Source organism: Sus scrofa, chromosome 6 (genome assembly GCF_000003025.6).
Source record: "Sus scrofa isolate TJ Tabasco breed Duroc chromosome 6, Sscrofa11.1, whole genome shotgun sequence".
NCBI lineage: Eukaryota > Metazoa > Chordata > Mammalia > Artiodactyla > Suidae > Sus > Sus scrofa.
Genome location: NC_010448.4, coordinates 3640078 through 3663211, shown reverse-complemented (window position 1 = coordinate 3663211; position 23134 = coordinate 3640078). Strand labels below are relative to the sequence as shown.

The 23134-nt window shown below is 60.0% G+C and overlaps 1 protein-coding gene and 1 long non-coding RNA gene across 9 annotated transcripts in view; one reads left to right on the top strand and one right to left on the bottom strand.

Annotated features, from left to right (window-relative positions):
* On the bottom strand, positions 796-5090 carry LOC110260895. The gene is made up of 2 exons (XR_002344462.1): positions 4880-5090; positions 796-1639 (listed from the first exon to the last, which is right to left on the bottom strand). It is a non-coding gene; the product is annotated as an uncharacterized LOC110260895 (long non-coding RNA).
* The window catches only part of GSE1 (Gse1 coiled-coil protein), a 413470-nt gene continuing 395911 nt past the window's right edge, over positions 5576-23134 (top strand). For 2 of the 8 annotated variants that reach the window (XM_021093710.1, XM_021093709.1), the window contains exon 1: positions 5648-7881. In XM_021093710.1, coding sequence (XP_020949369.1) covers positions 5920-7881 — 1962 coding nt within the window. In that variant the 5' untranslated portion in view covers positions 5648-5919. Of the gene's footprint in view, positions 7882-23134 lie in introns of all 8 variants that reach the window. The other 6 variants (XM_021093708.1, XM_021093707.1, XR_002344460.1 and 3 more) reach the window with 5 other exon arrangements.

Here is a 23134-nt window from a genome sequence, read left to right as displayed (position 1 = left end):
TTTATCAAAGGAGTTTTACGAGGCCCTGAAGTTCACGGCAATAGCCTCGGCTTCTGAGACGGAGGGAGCTGGGGGGGAGACTGGGATATTTTTGCCTCTTGATTTTTTTTTTCAGGTTCACAGGAGCAAGGCAAGATTTCAGGGGGCACCTGATCCTGCTCTTAGACCCTAGACTGCATGCTCTGATTCTTAATTCTGTAACACATGCAGTCATTTTTTTAAAAAAATGTATGTACTTATTTTGCCACGGCAGGCAGAGGCTTGATGTGGGATCTCAGTTCACAGAGCAGGGATTGAACCCGGGCCGCAGTGGTGAAAGGGCCAAGTCCTAACCACCAGACCACCAGGGAACTCCCAAGCAGTGACTTTAAAACAAAAAACCAAAACAACAACAACAACAACAACAAAAAAACAACGCATTGCAGCTTTTGAAATGCTCTCAGCACAGGCTGTCTCAGGCTCCAGAGATGGAAAGTGGCCCTCCTATGCCCAGCCTCTGAAGCTCCTGTATTTGAAAACAAAAAGGACAGTCAACCAGGGTCACCCAACAAACCATGTATTTTTAATGTTTTCATTGAGCAAATCAGCCCGGTTCATACATACATATGCAAGGAAATTTCACCAGCTTGGGCAGCTGGGGGCTTAGCCGGGTCCCAGGACCTGTGCTCCGGAGCCAGTTTCTCTGTCTCTCAGATGGAGCTGGGACTCCAGCTTCGCCCCCCTGGATGGCTGTGTCACGCTGGCTAACGGATGTGAGACGGCTCATAAGCCCAAGGCCTCCATAAATCCCAGGGATTTTTTTTTTTTTATTGTTAACGGCTGCATTCCTTCTCTCTAAGGAGGAGGAGACGCTTTTGCCTGTGGCCTGCCATGTCTGATGCTCCCTCGGAGCATGGCGGCGAAGTGCTGGCTTCATTCTTAGGGGGAAATAAAATGGAAAGAAAGAAAAAAAAAAAATAGGACAGTCAGATGATAAATTTTGTTTTTCTGGTCCTCCGTGAGCCAGAGGCCAAACACACAGCACGCTCGTAGCCTCTAAAAGAGGAACCGGGGGGAGCAGCTTCCGAAGGTAAACGGGTCCTGGGGGGGGGGTATGTGGGTGGAGGGAGGAGGAAACGGGCGCGGGTACCAGTGAGAAGGGAAGTCAGCTGATGGGGTCGGGGGAGGCAGGGGGCACGTGGAAGGCTTTGGTCTGAATCACTGGCAGCAGGAGAAATGCAAGACTGGAAGCTGCCGGGAGCAGCCAGGCGATGCTGGAACTTGGAAAGCGCCGTGAGGTTTTGGATAGAGTCTGGCAACCCCTGTTCAAGCGTGGATCAGGCCCCAGCCGTGTCCCTGGCCCTGTGACGCCGTGGGACAGTGCAGGGGAAGCCACCCAGAGGCAGACACACAAAACGACGTGTGATAAGTGCTCAGAGCCTGGAAACTCGCTCTCCCCCACAGCGCGAGGGCAGATTCCTGTGGTTTCCGGGCCAAGGCGACCCTACAGGAAGCCGCACATTTGAGATGTGCCCAGATGTTCCGCGCTGACGGCCTTCTGGTCTCCTCCGGCCCCGAGGTGGGTGTTGTCTCCCCGCTGCCAGCGCGGGGGCTGCCGCGAGCATCTGTCGTGGCTTTTCAGGACCACCAGAGTCAGGTCCTAGGAAAGAGGATGGAGAGAGCGGGGCAGAGATCCGTGGGCCCGGGAGGCGCCCGGCACCCTCTCTCCAGCTGCAGGGAGGGCCGAGCGGCTCAGGGAGGCAGAGGCTGGCTCTGCTGGGGTCTGGGGGCCGTGGCTCCGACGTGACGTTAAGAGGAACGAACCCTGAGATGTCGCCTCACCTTGGGCAGGTTCTCAGGCCGTTTCATGTCTCAGGCTCATTAGGTGTGCAACTGGGGGCATGTGTGAGGACACGTGGGCATCACACGGGCATCCTCAAGCTAATGGCTGAGAAAGCCAGGGAGCGACAGAGACCCTCGCCTGGGCTGAGCCCCAGCTCCACCCTCTGTGTGACCTCACATCTTTACCTCCCTCCTCTGTCTTCTCACCTGGAAATGGAGGCTGTCACAGACCCTACCGCACCAGCTTGTTGCAAAAATTCGGCCAGTCTGCGTCTGTGCGGGACAGGGACCTGTGTGTGTTTAACACTCAGCTCCTGTGCACAAGTGTTACAGTGGCTCCTGCGTCCCCGTTTCACCTTCCTCCCAGCCCCGTGTGCCATCTCGTTATCCTTGCTTTACAGATGGGGCACCTGAGGCTCAGAGAGGTTAAGTAGCAGCCCAAAGCCACACAGCTGGTGAATGGCAGAGCTGTGATGTCAGCCTGATGTGTCAAGTTGTGCCAGTGGCCCCACCCCTGTCATCCACCCACAAGTGACCAACCGTTGTCACCTGCCTTCCTCCTCCTCTGACCTGGGCTCACCTGCTCCCTGGCTCCCGAGATATGTGCCAGAGGACTTTCCTGAGTCACTGGGTCATTGAAGGAAACCAAACATCCAGCGGCTGCCTCTCTCCTCTTCCTCCTGGCCCACTTTATATACCCACGAAGGCACACGCACGAGCACACACACACACATAGATGTGCACAGGGATGCGTGCATGCGTACACACACACACACATGCAAGCACTAACACATGCACACATACACGTATACACAAACACATTGTACACAATAACACATGCACACACACTTGTGAACGCATGCACACATACACGCTAACATATGTGTGCACATGTGTACTTACGAACAGATGCATACAACCTGCACACACCAACACAATACATACTCACGCCAACACACACACACACACTTTCACACATGTGGCATATACGCGGGACATTCTCTGGACGATTCCAGCTCAGCCAAGAAGACGCCACCTCCGTCTTTCTCCTGTCGGCCCTCAGACTGTGTGCGACCTCCTCACGGTGCCCTCACACCGTGGAGGCGTGTAGACAGGCAGTAGCAGACTCTCCTCAATGACTGGACAGGGCCAGGAAGGACATGGAGACAGACAGACAGACAGACACACACACACACACTGTTGCCCACTGTGTGCCAGGCCCCTGTGATCCAAGCCAAAAAGTCCACTGAGGATCACAACCCCACTTCACAGGGCAGAAAACTGAGGCTTAGGGAGCTAAGAGGCTTGCCCAAGGCTCATACAGCTGGAGAGGATGAAACAGGACAGGGACCCAGGGGCGTGGCCCCCGGACAGTGCGCCAGGCCCTGCTTATACACAGTGAGCGAGACAGACCTGGTTCCCCCAGGATGGAGCCCAGGTGCTGGGGGACCGCGAAGGGAGTGGGCCCCAGAAAAAGAAAGAAAATCAATGGCTAATTCCAATGCCAGCGAGCTGAGACCAAGAATAGCACAGACGCCTCCCTTAGAAGAAGGAGGCAGGGAAGACGCTGGGGGGAGACACTGCAGCCAAGACCATAAAGCCGAGGGGAGCTGGCTTCACAAGAGACAGCCTGGAAAGGGTTTGAAACAGAGGGAACCGCATGGGCCAAGCCCGAAGGGATCCACGTGTAACCCCACAGTGGACCTGCCTTTCCAGAGCCAGGACTGTTTTACCAGAAGCCCAGAGTTGGGCTGGGACAGAAGGAAACAGATCTCACCCTTTCAAGTTTTCCTAATCGGGCCCCCTCCTCTCAGCAGGTATTAAAAATGCCAGAGGCAGGGAAACCCCCTCGCCCTGCCCCCAACATTCCTGAGGGACAGTTTTGCTGACACAGCTTTTTTCTGGCCTGGCTGAGAACCCACAGCCCAGGGTATCTGGCCACAGTGACAATGGTGACTTTCCTGCTGACCCCTGGACCGTGGTCCCTGGGATTTCTTCCAGGGGTTCCAAAGAGGTGGCCCTTTTCTCCTGTTCCATTTATTTATAATGTGTGCCAAGAGAAAGCCTCGTTTTATGTACAAGACGGAATCCCAGAGGGCAGAGGGGCCAAGCTGGCACCTTTGTCCCCAGTCTGACTCTGGGCTCCAGCTGGCAGGTCGGGACAGCTGCTAACTGCTCAGAAATCAGAGAGTCACAGAATTTTGAAGCTGGAAGGGGTGGGCATTCTGTCCATTCGGAATGGGAGGCCTAGAGAGGCCCAGAGTTGCACGAGGCCTCCCAGCCTGAGCCAGAGCAGCAGGGAGGACGGAGAGGTCCTGGCTGTGTCCCCTGCTGTGGCCAGTCTCCATCAGCAGATGGATGACAGGGCCCAGATGTTTGTTTAGTGAGGCTGTACAGCCAGGGAGTTGAGAACAGGGGCCTGGAGCCGGCTGCCAGAGTCTGAATCCCAGGTCCGCCGCTCCCGAAGCGTACACCTTAATGCTCGCCGCCTCCTCATTGTCATCTGTGCAATGGGCTGATCGTGGCACTTAACCCAGAGTTACTGAAAAGAGCGACCGAGAGGATGTGTATAAACTGCTTAGACTCTGCACCTGGCGCATGCTAAGGTCTCTCTCTGTGTGTTTAAGAAATACATGATCTACACGTGTGACTTGGAACCAGTTAATCCCCTGAAAGGCCCAGACTTGTTGAGTCATCGCCCTGGAACACACAGCCTAGACACACGGGACCCTTTTTGTCCCTGGCCAGCAGTGGGGAGGGGCGGGGCAGCCGAGTCTGTCCCCAGGATGGCTGGTGCATTCACTAAGGTGTTCAGGCCACCAGGAGACAGCCCCTCTTCCCTGTCACCAAAATTAGAACCCTGGGCCCTGAAAGATACCCCGGATCCAGGACTCCTCAGGGCTGTAAAGGGCCCTTTAGATGGGGGTGGGGGGCGGGTGCTGAGACCCTTTGGAATGGGGAGAGGGCCGGCAACAGCCCAGCTCACTGGGCAGCCTCCCTCCTCTAGAGAGCTGCCCTTCCTCGGCGGGCTCTCCGGGGACGCCGGCCGCGTCCTTACCTGGCTCCTCCGGCGTCCTGCCTGACCTTTACTTAAAGACCAGCTCTAGCGGCTGATGGGTTTTCGCGGGTCCCGGAGGAGACCCTTCAGACGGCTCGAGCCTGGCGCGCTGGAGAGAGCCCCCTAATTGGGGCAATGAATCACCGAGCGCGGCTCCCGGCTGGACACAAAATAGATAGAGGAGCCGGCGAGCTATTGTGCGCAGTTTGGGACCGGGGGGGGGGCGGGGGGGGGTTGGGAGGGAGGCAGGGAGGAGGAGGTGGTGGAGGAGGAGGAGGGAGGCGGAGGGGAGGGAGGGGAGGGAGCGCGAGGGAGGGAGTCCCCCGCCCGCCGCGCTCCCGCCCTCCCGCCCTTCCCCTCCCCTCCCCTCCCCTCCCCTCCCCTCCTCCCTCCTCCCCAATTAAATGACCCAACGCTTTGGCAGGCGCCGGAGCTCGCACATGCGGCTGCCGCTCCAGCCGCCCGGGGCCCGCCGCCGCCGCTGCGTTCCGGGCGCGCTCGCCGCGGCGCCGCCGGGGGCTCGGCCGGCCGGGGGGGGCGCCCCTGCGAGCGGCCGAGCGCCCGCGCCCGCGCCGGCCGCCCGCCGCCAAACTTTGCGGCGCGCACACATGCTCCAAGTTGGGCGCGGCGGCGGCGGCGGCGGCGGGCGGTGAGGGCGGCCCGGGGCGCGCGGGGGCCGGCGCGGCGCGGCCATGAGCGGGCGGCCGGCGCCGGTCTCCCGCAAGCAGCGGCTCATGGCAGCCGTGGGCGAGCGGGCGGCGGGCGGCGGCGGCGGCGCGCCGCTCTCCTGCTTCATCTGCGGCGGCGGCATCGGGCGCGGCAAGGAGCTGAAGCTGCAGGTGAAGCAGCCGGCGGCGGCGGCGGGCGCGGGGGCCCCGGCGCAGCCCTTCTTCCCGTTCCTGCAGCAGCAGGAGCCGGCGCCCGGCGCGCGCGAGCTGTCCCCGGCCGACGGCTGCGTGCTGGTGTGCGCCGTGTGCCGCTGCTTCCTGGGCGAGCAGTGGGCCGCCTTCGAGCGCGCCCGCACGCCCGTGGACAAGCGCATGTACTGGCTCAAGCGGCCCCACCAGTGCGACGCGGGCGCGGGCGGGCGCCGCGGGGGCGCCGGGGCCCCCCGCGAGTGGAACGTCGCCTACGCGCTGGGCGGCGCGGCCGACGACGACGAAGACGGCGGCGGCGGCCCCGGGCCCCGCGCGGCCCCCGAGGAGCCTCGAGATTCCGAGCTGTCGGAGCTGTCGGACACAGACCCCTTCTCCGAGCCCGACCCCGCCGCGCGCGACGCCGCCAGTCCCCGCCAGGACGGGGCGCCAGCGGCGCGGGCCGCCCCCGGGCCCGGGCCTCGCGGGGGCCGCTGCCCGGAGTGGAGGCCGGCGCCGGGACCCCCTCCGGGACTGGGCGCGGAGACCCCCACGCCGGGGGACCTGGAGGACGACGGGATCCCCTCGAAGCTCCACGTGGACGGGGAGCCCAGGGCCGGCATCCGGCGCCGGCGCAAGGGCGCTGGGAGGCCCTGGGCCCCAGAGGCCCGGGCCAGCGTCCTGAGGGGCCTTCCGGACCCTTGGCAAAGGCCTCCGGTCCAAGGCGCCCCTGCAGAGGGCGTGAAAGGAGCCCCTCTGGGCAGGGCCGCCAAGACTGCCGAGAGCAAACCGCTGGCGGAGACGCGCGCTTCTGAGGACAGTGACGTCAACATCACCAGCGAGGAGGAGGACCGCAAGGAGCAGCCTCTCCCAGGCCCCTGCTGCCCCAGAGACCAGGACGCCGCTGGCGGGGGCCGTGCCCCCCGGGCTCCCCTGGAGAGCCGGGCTGCACCACCAGAGGGCCTTTGCTGCTACATCTGTGGGTGTGCGCTGTCCCCGGCCTCGCAGCACCAGATCCACGTGCAGAAGCAGGAGAAGCTGGCCCAGGCGCCCTTCTTCCCCTTCCTGTGGCTGCACAGCCCGCCCCCGGGGGCGCAGCCCATCAGCGAGGGTGGCAGCACCCTGGTGTGCCCCTGCTGCTTCTCCTCCCTCATGCAGCAGTGGCAAAGCTTCGAACTGGCCAACGTGCCGGTCCTGCAGCGGCTCTACGTGGTGCCCCTGAACAGCCACGCTCCCGGCATGGCCTCCAAGGGCAGGAGGCTCCCCAGGGAAGAGGGCCCGCCTGCCGGGGCCCTGCCAGAGGCCTGCTACCTCTGCGGGGAGGACTGTACGCGGGATGCCCGGGCCGTGGCCTGCAGGACCCTCAACGGCAACGCCAGGGGCTCCATGCATTTCCCGTTTCTCAGCCTCCTGCCCTGCCCGCCCAACGCCCAGGGCCCCAACAAGCGCTGTGAGGTCCGCAGCTGCCCCAAGTGCTTCAGCGTCCTGGAGGACGTGTGGGCCCTGTACCGGGCCTGCCAGAACGAGGAGCTCATCACCTCTGTGCAGGGCTTCTTGGGCCGGTACCACCAGGCCTTCTCAGCCTCGGACCCTGCGCTCTGCGAGCCGCCCGCCTCGGCCCAGGGTGGCCCGGCCTCCGTCTGCTACATCTGCGGGGCCGAGCTGGGCCCCGGCAAGGAGTTCCAGCTCAACGTGAACCCCTCCAGCCGCCTGGGCGAGAAGGAGCCCTTCTTCCCCTTCCTCACTGTCTACCCGCCGGCCCCGCGCGCCAGGCCTGCCGACTCCACCGGCCTGGTGGCCACCTGCGTGCTCTGTTACCATGACCTGCTGGGCCAGTGGCTGCAGCACGAGGCCCGCAGCGCCCCCCACGCCATCAGCCCCTGGTCACGGCAGTACCAAGTGGAGATATTCGTGTGCTTCTTCTGCCAGCAGGAGAAGAAGCGGTGTCTCGGGCTCAAGGCCGTGCGGGTGGCCCGGCTGCCCTTGTTTCTGTACACCCTTCGAGCGAGCCACAGCCTGCTCGTGGACGATGGGCGACAGCTGATCATCGGCGCCTGCACGGAGTGCGGGACCCTGGTGTGTGCTGGCCAAGGGCTCACCCGCCAGGGACCCACGGGCTGGAGCTCCCCAGGGGCGGCGGCGAGGAAGGTAAGCAGCTCCGTTCTCGTGTCCTCCTCTGAAACCCGAGCAGGGAAGGAGGCGATGTTGTTTTCTGCACCGCTGCTGGAGAGGAGAGGGGTTTTGCGCCCCGTGTGGTCCAGCAGGAGGGGCGCTCCCCCTGCCCCAGGTCACCCGGCCAGGGCTCAGTGAGCACGCTGACCTGGTTGAGCTCGGAAGCGTGTGACAGGCCAGAGGAGTTGGGAGGCCAGGAGTGGCCTCGTGGAAGAATAGGGCAGTACTGAAAGCAGCAGGCATGAGCCTGAACTTGAGTGTTTGCAGCGGAATCTATCAAACAGAGGAAGTTCGGGGCACGTCTGTCATCCGCCTGATAACATTGGTAATTAGTCCAGCCACGCAGGTCACCGAGAGGTCTCGGCACTCACCCGGTTTGAAACACATCAGAGGTGGAAGTTCCTCTCGACTCTCACTCCCACTCAGTGTAGCTTTTCCAGAATTTTCCACCCAAGTTCACACTTTCCCTCTGAGGCTCTCTGGTTGCTTAAGAGCAGATGGAGACAGATTTCCAGACGTGGGGGTTTGGGACCCCGGGGACGGTGGCCTAAACAGACGGTTTCTCCCCGGTGGGAAGAGAGTCTTTCTTCTCTGCAAGTCAGCTGTGCAGGGGGAGGGTGGGAGGCCCTGTTTATAAGGCGCCTCCCTTCACGCTGCCTGCCCGGGAGGAGCCAGACGGGGCTCCGTTCATTTGGGATCCGGCTTTGCAAAGGCTGAGGCCAGAACTGCCCCCGCGGGTCTCGGGAAGCGAGTTGTGCCCACCGTCACGGCCACTGGAGCCATGAATTCTCATTTCCACCAAAGCCGGTGACACTGGCTTGTTTTATTCCGCCGCCTGTAGGGGCAGCCGCTGGGAGGGGCTGGCAGAGGGACGAGCGAACGGGGATGGGTGTCCCCACCGGTCCCAGAATGGTGGTTCCGTCCTGATGCTGCCTCCCACGGGTACACGCATGCGCACGCGTGCGGGGCTCCTGGGGCGCAGGTTCCCTCAGGGTCATCGCGTCTCTCAAGGTGGTGCCCGGTCCCCATGCCTGCAGGCTCTGCCCAGGGTTTCTTCCGTGTCACTGCCCTCTTTGGACGCTGGACTGTCGGCGGGGGCTTTGGTCTGATCTGGGGGCTTTTGTCTTTAGAGCTGTTTCTGGGTGGGCTCTCATTTAACACAGAAGTGTGTCCATTCCCCCCCCCACACACACCCCCAATTGCAGATGCTGAATCTCTGGTGTGCGGTGCCTGGCAGTTCAGCCCGTAGGTCTGCGGCTGGAAGTCTGAGCTGCGGTTCCCGAAGGGGCCAGACCTGGGCGAAGGGCCTGGCTGTGGAGCAGGACAGAGCTGGGTTCCTCTCTTACCCTTTCTCCTGTTAGCTGCGTGCCCAGGAGGATGCGTCTTATCCTCCCTAAGCTCGTTTTCTTGGCTGGGGAGTGGAAACAGCTATCACCTGCCCCGTGGGGCCATGGTGAGAATTAAATCCATCAGGGCATTTGAATACTTCCAGAAAGCCAGGTACTTGGCGCACAGTGCCCCCCCCCCCCCCCCCCCCGTGTTGGCCTGACATCCTGGGCAGGTTCTTCTAGGAGGCAGGTGGATTGTGCAGAGGCTCCCGCTGTGCAGGAGGGGCGCAGACTTCCGGTCTGGGGGGGTGGCGGGGGTGGTGGGCATGCCTGTAGAGGCCTCTCAGGCTGTTTTCTGCAGAACGTGCGAACTTGGGTGAGTTTTCCCACGTCGATGTGCTCCCTCGTCAGGGGTTGATGAGAGGCCAACCCTGGGCCCCGACTGATAGGAACTTGAGGGAACAAAAGAAGCTGCAGTTCCCAGTCCAGCTGGGAAGGGGGGTGGCGGAGGGCAGCCCCGTGTGGATGAAAATGCAAGCTGGTGTCCGCCCAGAAGGGGTCAGCATGAGTTTGGGAAGGTCAAACTCATGCTTTTTTTTTTTTTTTTTGTCTTTTTAGGGCCGCACCCACCGTATATGGAAGTTCCCAGGCTAGGAAACTAGGAATTGGAGCCACAGCTGCCGGCTTACACCATAGCCACAGCAACGTGGGATCCAAGCCACATCTGCGATCTATACCACAGCTCACAGCAACGCCGGATCCTTAGCCCAGTGGGCGAGGCCAGGGATCGAACCTGCGTCCTCATGGATGCTGTCGCGTTCCATACCGCTGAGCCACGATGGGAACTCCGTAACTTTTGCACCCTTTCTAAAGCAGCTTATTTCATTTGCTCCTCACCAATTCTCTCCGAGGCCTTATTATTCCCATTTAAGAGGAGAGTAGACTGAGACTCGGAGGAGTCAGATGACCCTGGTGACTGTTGCACAGCCAGTAGGTGGCTGGGGGGGGAGGTCTTGAACCCAGGTCTTCCTACCCCAGAGTCCCACACCATTGGACTGCCTGGTGGAGGGGGAGCTTTGGAAAATGGGTAGGATTTGTTGAGGGGGAAGAATTCAGGAGGAAGGAAAAGAAGGTTGGAGTGAACCCGATGCCTTGAAGTCAGGAAACGAAGATTGGATTTAGAGTTGAAGATACGAGAAAGCAATAAAAATTTCTTGGGAGTTCCTGCTGTGGCACGGTGGAAACGAATCCGACTAGGAACCATGAGATTGCGGGTTCCATCCCTGGCTTCGCTCAGTGGGTTAAGGATCTGGTGTTGCTGTGGCGTAGGCTGGCAGCTGCAGCTCCAATTGAACCCCTAGCCTGGGAACCTCATGGTGTGGGTGCGGCCCTAAAAAGCCAAAAAAGCCAAAAAAAGACATTTCCGGAAAGGCTTGCAGTGGGCTGGGAAGAGCCATACCTGGGGCCAGGCCATGACACCAACTCTCGTGGCTGGCGAGGCCATCCGGCCTGTGTGCGGTAGGGCAGCGGTGTGGGGCTCTGGGCTGCTTAGACAGAGGCAAAGAGAGGCCTCAGCTCCTGCCTCCTGAGAGGCTGCCTGCGGGTCAGCAGGATGCCAGAAATGCAGTCTCTGCCCCGCCGCCACCGCCTCCCCCTCATTCATTCAACAAATATTTATGGAGGGAGCGCCTACTCTGAGCCAGGCGCTGTTCCAGACGCTGGGGATCCGGTGGTGTCAGGAGGAGGGGCACGAAGAGTCCACAAAGAATACAATTTCCTGCAGAGCTGAGGCTATGGGCCGGGTGCCAGGGTGGCCTGGGTGGGCCTGGGGAATGTGAGCCAGAGTCACGGGAACCGCAGGCCAAACCGAGGGGCCCCCAGCACGGCTGTCAGGGCCGAGTAAGCGACTGTCGCCACCCGGGAAGGTGCCGAGGCCCCCGAGCTCCTCTCCCGATGCCAGCTCCGGGGCCCTGTCTCTCCGGTTTGAGTGTGTGGTTTGTGAACGCGGCAGGAGGAGCTGGGGGCATCGCAGGGTTGCTGCGAGGAAACCGTTTAGCTGGGTCCGTCTGTTCCAGAACCTCCTCCCGTGATGCCTCGGTTGTTTGCTCTTAAATGTTCCTTCACGAGCGAAGCACCTTTAACCGCTAAGAAAGACAATGTGATCAAAAGAAGACAGGCAGAAGGGTGTCCCTGGAGCCCTCTGCTTAGATGGCGTTTGTGGCTTTTCGCCCCAGCTGGACCCCTCTCCCGCTGGCGAGCATCCTGCTCTGTAGCCTCTGCATCTCTGAGCTCGGCTTCTTGGTTCCCGCTGTGTTGAGGGCAGGCCGGGGAGGCTGCAGCCCATCCCTTTTGGGGGTGCCTCCCCAAAGAGGAGCCCCAGCTCTGGGAAGCTCTGCAAAGCTCTGCGAAGTCGTGGAAAGACCCTGGCTGGGCCTTAAGGCAGACGTGGCTCCACTCTTCAGTTCCTGGGAGCTGGCTGTGTGATCCGGGTACCACTCTTGCCCTCTCTGAGCCTGTTGCTGCTCCTGAGAAGTGGAGATGCTCAGTCCTCTGGAAAGTTAGTGATGTGAGAGCAGCTGGTGGGCAGTGTGTGTGTGGGGGGGTCCCCTGTATTCCCTTCCCCTCCCTGAGGTGCCTGTAGCTCAGGGAGGGGCTCTCGTTGGCACCCACAGGCTCTGATGTCACAGCCCCTGCTGCCCACTTTGCTGCTGGTGGCGGGAATGGTTTTCCTGCCCCTCAGTGCCAGGAGGCACGGCTGTGCCAGGCTTCAGCTTTATTCACCCTCACTGTTTGACTAGGGGAGGGGCCATTATCCCCATGTCAGAGAGGAAGGGGCCAGTCCAGAGAGGCCAAGGAGTTTGCCCAAGGTCACTCAGCAAGTGACATCAGGGCTGGCATTGGACCCAGGAGCCTGGCTTTGGGGTCTGTGCACTTGACTCTCTGTCCTCTCTGGGGCCCCAGCTGTAAAGGTGACAGTGGCCTGGGGGGGGGCGGTGGGGGGGCTGATTTCCTCCCCTACCCGCCCCCCCCTTCAGCCCACTGAGCAGCTGGGAGGCAGGAGCCAGAAGCCCCGGGGCTGGCTCTGCTGTCCCCGGCCCCCTCCCGGCCTTGCTCAGGTGTTCCCCTTTCAGCCCCCCCCCCCCCCCGGAGAAGCCTGCTCCCGTCAAGGATGGGTCTGCCGCGTGATAGATCCGCGGGCGGTGCAAGCCAGCCTCTTCCCTCTTGCGGCTCCGGCTCGTCCAGGGAATGTTCTGGGCAGTGGAGCGTGCAGCTGTTTACCTAACCGCACCGGCCCTCGCAGGGGGTGGGGGGCCCTGGGGGGGGGCACGCCCGCCCAGCACCCACCCCCCCCAGACCCCGCGTGGCCTCCGAGCGGGAACAGGTGTTGCCGCTGCCGCATCGCCTTTTTCCCTCCGCGCTGACATCTGAGGCCTGCGGAGAGCGTCTGTCATCGCTCGCCTGTCAGGGCCGCGCGCACATCTGTTTCCCGTGTTCCCGGCTCTCTGCGCCCACGGGGCTCCCCGCTCGTCGGGGAGGCCCGGCCGCCCCTCCTCCCGGGGGCACCTGGGCAAGGCGATCGGATGGGGGAGAGGCCGCCCGGCTGGGCTGACCCTGGCCCTCTCTCCCTGGCAGCTGCTGGGAAGTGACTGGGCTTTGGGCCTTTCCCAAGCTCTGACCACCCCTTCCAAGGGGAGGTTGTGCTTTTCTTGGCGGGTTGGGAGCCATCTGCTCAGAGGAGTGAACTTTCCAGATGCGCCTTGTCTTCAACCGGGAGGCGATTGGAGACAACTGTGGAGGCGAAGGTCTTCAAAACTCAGCCTTCCCTGGGAGCAGGGGAGGGAGCAGGGCTGGAGGGCCCCTTTGCTCAGAGCTTTCTGGCCCCTCCTCTGCTTAGATCTCTGTGGATCTGACCCTTGGCAGGTTAACTCTGCCGTGACTTTTGGAGGGTGGGCAGGTCCTGGGCAGGTTTGTCTCATCGGCCTGTCCTCTCGGCTGAGGAAGTGCCCAGGTCTGGGGTGCAGGTCCACTTTCTGCGCCAGGTCCGTCCGTATCCTGGCGCGGGCGGTGGAGACCGCGGTACTTCTGCCCTCTGGAAAGAGCATCTGGGACCTTGGCTTCTGTTTGCCACGTAGCCCTGGGAGGGTGGTTGCAAAAGGAGCTTCTACTGGCCATGTGCCCTTTGCGTGTTTCCCCATCTGTCAAGATGAAGAGTCTGGTTTTCGGGGGTCAGAGCTGGTTTGCTTTCCACACGTGAAATCTGACTGGTGGTTCTGTGTGGACAAGGATGCTGAGGCTGTATCTGGACTCATCTTGTGATTTATTAGCAGTTCATTTTCTTTTGTCCTCGGCTTTCCCGAGGCATAATTAATATAACATTATGTAATTGGGGCGTGCACCGGGTTGATGGGATGCATATATGTTGTAAAATGCCGTGCATCCCACGTCACACTTAGCAGTTCTCGTTCCTGGCCGGAACGTTCTGTTCTCTTAGCAATAGCAAGTCCGTGATGCAGGGCTTCTAGCTATAATGCCCCGTGAGCCGCAAGTTTGGCCCCTTGTTCCATATCTCCCCATCTCGGGAGGTCTGGGTTTTGAGCTTGGTCTGTGGGGCTGGGCCCCCCAAACACCATGGCCTTCCGTCCTGGAGAGGATAACGCATTAGAAAACCCATATAGGTCCTCGCTTTGCAGGCAGCTTTATAGCCGGAGGACCAGCAGGCCCACGGCCTAAGGCCACTTCTGCTGGTTTATTTTTCCAATAACACGAGCTAGCTACACGGTTCAGTGTCAGAAAGAACTTCTGCCAGTCCTGCGTGGCAGGGGTGCTGCTGTAGCTCTGCCTCCTGGCTCTGCTCACGTGCCTGCCCTTGACCGGGGCTGTTCTGCCGAAACAGTTGCACGCGTTTTACCCCATAGCCACCACACGTTTGCAGGCCTGCAGCGCACCAGGCGCTCCGAGGATGTGACGTGGAGTCAGGCGGGCCCTGCCTCGGGTGCTGGTGGCAGATGGAGTGGAGGGTCCAGCTGTGGTCCTGCAGCACGTTGAGATCTGTGCTGGCATTTGCTGGGAGCCCCCCAGGACGGTGGGAAGCGGGGGTGTTCAGGGAAGGCTTCCTGGAGGAGGTGACATCTAGGCTATCCTCAAGACCGGGAAGGAGTCAGCCAGGTCCATGAGGGGGGTCCTGTGCTCCTGGCAGGGGCGCGTGTGCAAAGGCCCGCCTGCGGGGAGCGCGCTTTGCTGGGGAGCCTTTAGCCGTGCTGCTTGAAGTGGGAAGAGAAGGTGGGATGGGACAGGTCGGCAGTGTTTTGAGGCATATTTGAATCACCTACCCCCGCCGGTTAATTCATTCAGCTGAGGCGTGGCTCTCCAAGGGGTCTCTGAGGGGCGGCCCCGGTGGCCCTGGTATTTTAAAGCTTCTGGAAGATTCTGGCAGTGAGGTGAGAACCTCTGATAGAGGATGTTGTAGGCACTGGCCAGGAGTTTGGGCCTTTTATCTTGAAGGCGTAGCATGGTGGCCACTAAAAGGATTCTCCTCATTTGCTCAGCCTGTCTTTATTAAGCACCTGCTGTTTCCCAGGCGGTGCTCTGGGCATCAGGATCCCGCAGTGGGGAAACCAGGCCCGTGCGGGGAGGGCCTGTGATGATGGTGGGGAAGCGACATGGAGCGGGATGCGGGGTGTCGCCTGAGCGGGAGGAGGGTCTGAGGTCGGACTCCAGAACAGTGAGGCGGCCAGGGTGCTCGGGAGCGAGGCCAGCATCTTCTCCGAGGCCGGCAGGGGCCTTCAGCTGGGGAGTCGGGTCTGGGGGCTGACCCTGAGAAGATGCTGTTTTTGTCTTATTTGTCGAGATAGAATTCATACCCTATAAAACTCACCCTTTTGGAGTTCCCGCCATGCGCAGTGGGTTAAGGATCCGCCTGCAGCGGCTCGCGTCTCGGCTGAGGCGGGGGTTTGGTCTCCGGCCTGGCCCAGTGGATTAAAGGATCTGCTGTTGCCACAGCTGCTGCTCGGATTCAGTCTCTGGCCCTGGAGCTTCCATCTGCCGCCAGGGCAGCCAGAAACAACAACAGCCCCGCACCTTTTTTTTTTAATCAAAGCACTCAGGCCTTTATTTTTAAGGCAGTAGTATCTTTGCCACCTTGGTTATAAGGTTCCTTCTTTTCCTTTTTTTTTTTTTTTTTTGTCTTTTCTGGGGCCGCACTTGCGGCATGTGGAGGTTCCCAGGCTAGGGGTCCAATTGGAGCTGTAGCCGCTGGCCTACACCACAGCCACAGCAGCGCTGGATCCGAGCCGTGTCTGCGGCCTGCACCACAGCTCACGGCAACGCTGGATCCTTCACCCACGGAGCCAGGCCAGGGATCGAACCTGCAACCTCATGTTCCTACTCAGATTCGTTAACCACTATGCCACGACGGGAACTCCCCTCACCCTTTTAAAGCATACCATTGGGTGGTTTTTAGCGTACGCATAGAGTCGTGGGCCCATCACACATTTGTCCCCCTGGGCAGAAACCTGGTCCCCCTTAGTAGTCACCCCCCCTCCCCCAGCCCCTGGCAACCACGCATCTCCTGTCTCCATGGATGTACCTGTTCTGCGTGTCGTAGAAATGGAACCCTGGGCTGTGTGGTCTTTTGTGGCTCCTCTCAGTTATGGGTTCGAGGCTCACCCACGTTGTGGCGTGAATCAATATATTCAGCCCTCTTTTGCAGATTCTTTTGGACACGTGTGTGTGTGTGTTTGTGGCTGTGTGTGTACAGGTTTTTGTGTGGACCCGTGTTTTCATACCCTGATGTGGAATTGCTGGTAATACCACGTTTACCCTTTAAGTTCTGCCTTCCCGGGGGGGGTTTAAGCAAATAACACAGTATGATTTAGGTTTGAAAATGTGACTCCTTGCAGCTTTGATCCATCAACTGACCGGCCACAGTTACTCGTCCTGTGGCTGGTTTCCATCACTGGGTTTGTTTGAAGATGAGGCTTGGCCTTCTCCCTGGGATAAGAGGAGCTTTATTTTTTATTTTTATTCTCTTGTCTTTTTAGAGCTGCACCTGCGGCCTATGGAAGTTCCCAGGCTAACGGTTGAATCAGAACTGTAGCTGCCGGTCTACACCACAGCCACGGCAACACCAGATCTGAGCCGCATCTGTGACCTACACCTCAGCTCACAGCCACGCCGGATCCTTAACCCCCTGAGCGAGGCCAGGGATCGAACCCACATCCTCATGGATGCTAGTCCGGTTTGTTAGCCGCAGAGCCACGACGGGAACTCCAAGAGGAGCTTTATGAAGAACCGGGCTCTTGGGGTTTTTGACTCACACTGGCCTTGGGCAAGACTCTCTACCTGTCTGGGTCTCAGTTTTACCCTCTGTTAAATGGGAGCAGATGCTGGAGCAGGAGCTGAGGCCCTGGGCTCCCATGCAGCTGTCGAGCTCTCATCTTTCTGTACCCTTTGGCAGGGGTGGGGTTGGGGGTGGGGAGAGAAGACCCCCCCCCGCCCCCGAGGCCCAGGTCAGGAGGCTCTAGAGTGCAGCGGCTCTGAGGTTCTCTGCCTCGACACTGGCCTCCCGAGCCACCTGCTGCCCGACCCGTTTGGTGTGGAACCCTGAATGAGATTGATGGCTGGATTGGGTTTCCTTTGAGAGGTTCCAGCAACCTTGAGTGAATGGCGCAAAGGTCACCGTTGGTATTTGGCTCCGCTGAGCCAGGCAGGCAGGCCAGGACCCTGGGTGGGAGCAGCCCATCTCTGGAAGCTGGTTCTACCTGGCCAGTGAGGTGGCGGTGGGGAGAGGCAGCGGTCCAGGGTCCGAGGAAGACCCCGCAAAGGTCAGAGCCTGCCAAGGCCACGCTGTCCTGCCCACCTGTTAGTGACACTTGTGGGCAGAGCCGTACAAGGAAGACCGTTTAGGTTCTGCCCGTTCCCTGGGCCTGATGCAGACATGGTGAGGTCTCAGGAGACGGCGACGCCATTGATAGTGGCCGCTCCAGGCCAGCCACCATCCTAAGGGCGTCAGTGACCCTCTGCCCCCTCCCCAGACTGTCCATTGCCCCTCTGATTATGGGGGGTGGCATGAACTGCCCTGCGTGAGGAGGCCAAGGCTCATGACCTTGAGAGTTGGGGGATTACATGGCAGAGCTGGGACGTGGGAGAGCAAGTGAGAGGGGGCGTCTGAGCCCGACCGTGGCCTCTCCCCCTGCCCCGTGCTGAGTGGCACTGCCGAGAGAGCGTGTGGGGCTGGCAGGGGCCACACAAGGAGGTGCCCCTAGACCCCAGAGAGGGGGCGCCTGGAGGGGGCCAGCGCCTGGGCACGCCGCAGCCGTGTTTTATGAGCCTCCCCAGACCCGTAAACCTCGCCTGGCTTCCAGACCAGAGGGTTCGCCGTCGGGGATTAAAAGGCTTGTGTGGGCTCTGCCGGCTGGGAGGGCCCGCAGCAGGTGGGCGGTGTGGGCGGGCCTTGCAGACTCCCAGACACAGCAGCCCCGGGACAGGGGCTCGGGGTCCTGGCGTCCACAGCCGGCGGCCCACGGCAGGGGAGGCCTGGGGGAGCCTTCCAGGCCTCGGAGGCTCAGATGGCCTGAGAAGGTGGCCTTTGATGGGCTGTGGCGCCAGCTCTTTTGATCCTGATTCCTTTGCTGGCAGGATCTCTGCGAACGCCCTTTCCCTTCCGGAGGGTCTCGCTCGGATGTGGACTGTTCTTGCTTTTGTGCCACTGGCGATGCCCCGGGGCCCTTGGTTGGGGCGGCTGGAGTGTTCAGACCACACCAAGCTCCTGCGATGCTGTGGGGCCGGCCGGCTTGGGGACAGCAGCTCCCTTGCCCCCCCACCCCCCAACATCACATCACCTCTGATGGCAGGGTGTTCATCTGCCTCACCCTTTCGATTTGTCTTTTTCCCTCTTTCATTTTGTCAACTGTCGCTTTGTGAATTTCAAGGCTCCTGCACGCGCATGACAGTTTCAACTTTGATGAATTGGCCCCGTTGTCCCAAAGCTGTAGCCCTCTCTCTCTGGCAATATCTGTGTCTTGAAGTCTCTGAGGTTCAGCGAGGGAAAGTGACTTGCCCATGGCCACACAGCTGTCCCTGTGGGAGCAGGACTCGTGACGGTCCGTGTGGCTCCAACTGCTTCTCCACCCCACAGGCTGCTTCGGGGACAGTGGGCCTGAGAGAAGCTCCCGCCTGGTGCCTTTCTGCACGCCTGCATTTTGATATCATGATTGTCAGGTGGCCAGGGCTGTGTCCCCACCCGCCCTCAGCAGAGGACCCCCCAGGAGCCCCAGAGGTCGGCCTCCCCCGGAGCCGAGCATCTGGCCTGCAGCCTGCGGAGCTCAGCTGAGAATGCTTGGAACACACTCTGGAAATTTCTGGCCAAACTCTGCTCTGCAGCTCCTGCCCCTCCCCGCGCAGTTGGGTGAATTCACAAAGAGCCTGCTGGGTGGACCTTCCCTGGACCCACGTGTAGAATTTCTCCAAGTGGCGGGAGAAACATTCCCCCTCGCCAGCTTCTCTGGTCTGTGTGGGCCTTTTGGCGCTTGTGCCAAATCCGCTTCCTGGTGGCCTCACCCCAGCCAGGCCCATGGCCTGGAGCTCCTCGGGGGCTCCTCGCTGGCTGTGGGCTGCCCGCCAGCCGTCCAAGCCCTCCCAGCCAGCCCTGCTCCCGGGTCCCAGAGGAGAGCCGCCTCCACCTCCCCGGGGCATTCTGGGAAACTCCGGGGCCTGGGAGGGGCGTTGCCTAGGAGATGTTTGTGGGGAGAATTGACACAGGGAGGGGACTTGTCTGCCTTCAGCTGTAGATGAGGGGGCATAAGCCAGGACGGCCGGTTCATTCAGCAGAATTCACTGAGCCCTACTATGCGCTAGATGCTGCCGTCAAAGGAGGACCAGGGCGGTGCTCGGCAGAGGGCATGGCTGCTGTAATTTATCTCCTCCTAGACGAGGTCCTTTATAAAGCGCATCAGTGTACCTGCCACCAGGCAAGAAAAAAATACTGCCCTTGAACCTGACACTCCACCTGTTGTAAGAGCTGCCCTGTCCTCAGAGAAGATGGAAAACACACAGTCTGGAGTTCCCATCGTGGCGCAGTGGTTAACGAATCCCACTAGGAACCATGAGGTCGCGGGTTCGATCCCTGGCCTCACTCAGAGGGTTCAGGATCCGGCGTGGCCGTGAGCTGTGGTGTAGGTCGCAGATGTGGCTCGGATCCCACGTTGCTGTGGCTGTGGTGCAGGCCGGTGGCTACAGCTCCGATTAGATCCCCAGCCTGGGAACCTCCACATGCCGAGGGAGTGGCCCTAGAAAAGGCAAAAAGACCAACAAATGAAATAAAATAAAACACACAGTCGGGGTCTCCAGCTCAATGAAATGCATCGAAATGGGGTGACAGCGAAGATGGTGACAGTGACAGTGATGGTGGTGGTGAGGGAGGGGCCACGGCAGCTGCCCCGTGTCAGAGGCTGGCAGGAAGTTCTCTTACGGCCGTGTGGGTAGGACTCTGGTGGGTGAACGGGCGACCTTGGCACTTGTCTTCCCTGCTGACGCCCTTGGGGTAACGTTGCGGTGCCTGGCAGGGTCCTGCTGAGCCTGGGCGGGGCCCCGGTTGGGGCTGACCCAGCGACACGGCTGCATGGGGGAGCAGTCAGCCTTGGGAGGCCTCTTGTCTCTGTCACGTCCAGGTCCAAGTCCGGGCAGCAGGGTGACACCCGGCTGACAGGCTGACCCTGCGGTGTCCTGGTGCCCAGGGCTCTGTGCCCCCAGGGGCGTTAATGGGATCCCTCGTGATTCTGGCTGCAGTGGCACTGGGGCCATCATCGGGTGGAACACGGCCTCAGCGGAAACTGGCAGCCGCCTGGCTCGGGGACCTGGGCTGGTCGGCGGGGCAGTGCCCCGGTGCCCCCGCGTCCCCACCACCCTCCTGGGGTGACTTCAGGGCAGACCGAGGTCCTAGGCAGGGTTCAGGCTGCCTGCCGGGAGCCCTGCAAACTCAGAGGCCTTTCTGCTTTGGAGACAGAGAAGCAAGGGTGTCAGAAACTCACCTTCCAGACTTTGCCTGGTACGAAGCCCTCCTCTGTCCAGTAGCACAGACTCTCCCAGTCAGCCGTGCAAAAGGGGGATGGAGCTGCGGCTGCAGGTGAGGCCAGGCTGGTCAATCTCCACCCGCGGCGGGGGGTGTGGTTCAGCCAAGGATGTCCTGACGTCAGACCTCGCCACCCACGTGTCGTCCACCTCGCTTCACGGCTCTGAGCCCCAGACGTCTTGCTCAAACACAGGGACAGGTTTCTGTCCTCCCCCAGGAGGACACAAGGCAGGTGACGTCCCCAGTGAGAGCCTTGCAAGCAGCGGGGACCCCAGAAATGTTGGCTCTGGCCACTGGGGGCAGAGAGGTCGGGGAGGGGGCATCTGGGGGCTTGCTCATGGCCGTGGCCTCAAAGGCCCCTGGAAGGGCCGTGCCCCACGCCCGCAGAAAGCCTCCACCGAGGCTGTCCTGGTGAGTAGTGGAGCTCCTGCTCCATCTCCCATGAGGCTGGGCCCTGTTCAAAGTGACTGCCACCAAGCCACGGTCATCCAGAGGAGGGGGACGGGAAGGCTGGAAGTAGCCCCCATCCCTGGCTCCAAGGGCTAAGGCGGCCTTCGGAGATGGGCTCTCACATGGCCTCTGCTGCTGATATGAGTCACATAGGTATTTGGTGACAGTCAGCAGGTATGTGCCACCTGACTGCCTGGTCCCTGTCTGTGTATGGGGATCTCTGCGGTGTGTGCCACGGGCCTTCGGGTATAGGACATGCTCAAAAACTGTGACTCTTGGCGTGGATGCCATTTGTCATTTAGTTTCCCCTCCACTTAGTGTTCTGGAGCGCTGCCCCAGAGAGCTCAGAGACACGGATCGGGGCCCATTCCTGAGACGAGATGAGCAGGAGGCGGCCCCTTTTGGGTCAGGCCCTGAGGAAGAGTGACCTGCCAGAGGCAGGAGTGAGGGCCACTGACAAAGACCCATCGTTCTCAGTGCTGTGTCCCCATTGCTCTGTACACGTTTCTTAACCTCCAAACTCCCCGCAAAATCTGGTGCCGAGATACATGTTTCTGAGGAAAGGACATCGGTGGCTTTCATTAGACGCTCAGAGGGATGTGTGACCCCCCAAAAGGTGAAGAGCCATCGTTCCCACACTCCCTTCTGCACACACTCAGCGACGCAGGTGAGCAGACTCCTCGCTGTCCCTTGAAACCATCCGACTGGTTCCCACCCTCGCATCTTGACACGGGCTCTTTCTTCTGTTTTCGGCCTCTTTGCCCCATTCTGGGAAGCTCCTTGGCTAAGTTCTCCCAGCTGAAGGCTCTCCCCTCTCCGGGCTGGCCCAGGCCCTTGTCTGTCTGCATACTTTCACACTTGGTAATAATTAATGCCTTTATTATGTGTGGTTTCGTGTTGTCTTCGGATTGCTTCACATCTGGAAGCCTTGTCTCTCCAACTTGATGGGAAAAAAGAGCTACAGTTAGAATTTTGTAGCCTCTGCGCCTCCCCTGGTTTGTCTTTTGTGCTTTGTGCAAAGTTACCAGCCCTGAGAGAGGCTTTCCTGAAGAGCTCCGCGGCTGGCAAAGCCACAGTTGGCGAAAGAGAAGTCTTAGAGAAAAAGGGTTGAGGAAGAAAATAATAAGGATGGCATTAAGCGTATGTCTTTAAAAACCACAGTGAATTAACGTTCTAGAGACAGTAAGTCAAAACAGACTGTCTTCATCGCCACTTAAAAACTCGCTCCATGAGTTCCCTGGTGGTCTAGTGGTTAAGAATTTGGCGTTGGCACTCCTGTGGCTCTGGTTCGATGCCTGGCCAGGGAACTTTTGCCTGCCAAAAGAAAAAGGTTAAATACCTGCTCTAGGAGTTGCCACTGTGGTGCAATGGATTAAAGGGTCCAGTGCTGGGAGGAGTTCCCCTGTGGCTCAGTGGTTAATGAACCCAACTAGCCATGAGGACACAGGTTTGATCGACCCCTGGTCTCTCTCATTGGGGGTCCGGTGTTGCTGTGAGCTGTGGTGGAGGTCGGGGACACGGCTCGGATCCAGCATTGCTGTGGCTGTGGTTTAGGCCGGTGGCTGTAGCTCCCATTCGACCCCTAGCCTAGGAACCTCCATGTGCTGTGGGGTGTGGCCCTAAAAAGACAAGAGATAAGACCAAAAAAAAAAAAAAAAAAGGATCTGATGTTGCTGCAGCCACAGCATAGGTCATGGCTGAGGCTCAGATTCAGTCCCTGGCCTGGGAACTTCCATAGGCTTGCGTATGCCATGGGTATGGCTATATAAATGAATGAATGGGAGTTCCCATCGTGACGCAGTGGTTAAAGAATCCATCTAGGAACCATGAGGTTGCGGGTTCGATCCATGGCCTTGCTCAGTGGGTTAAGGATCTGGCATTGCCGTGGGCTGTGGTGTGGGTCGCAGATGTGGCTTGGATCCCGTGTTGCTGCAGCTCCGATTGGACCCCTAGCGTGGGAACCTCCATATGCCGCGGGAACAGCCCTAGAAAAGGCAAAAAGCCAAAAAAAATAAATGAATGAATGAATAAATGCATGAGCGAAATGAAAGGAAAGGAAAGCCTGCTCCAGTTGGTAGTCTTTTTCTGAGTTACCTTCTTCAGTGGATGAGTGGCTTGCCTGTGGTCTTGATGTGCTGACGGAGTCGTCTCCTGGGAGGTTCCTTTGTTGCTGAGCCAGTTTGGTACTTGATGTTTTTCAGAGAACTTGCTGTCCATTTCATCTTCGTGGTCGAGTTAATTGGCGCAACTCCGTCGTAATAGTCTCTCATTATCCTGCTGATGTCTGTAGGGTCTGTGATGCTGTCCCCTCTTGCTTTCCCGATATCGGTCGTTGGTGCCATCTTTTTTTCCCTTGATCAGTCTTTCTAGAGGTTTGTCAGTT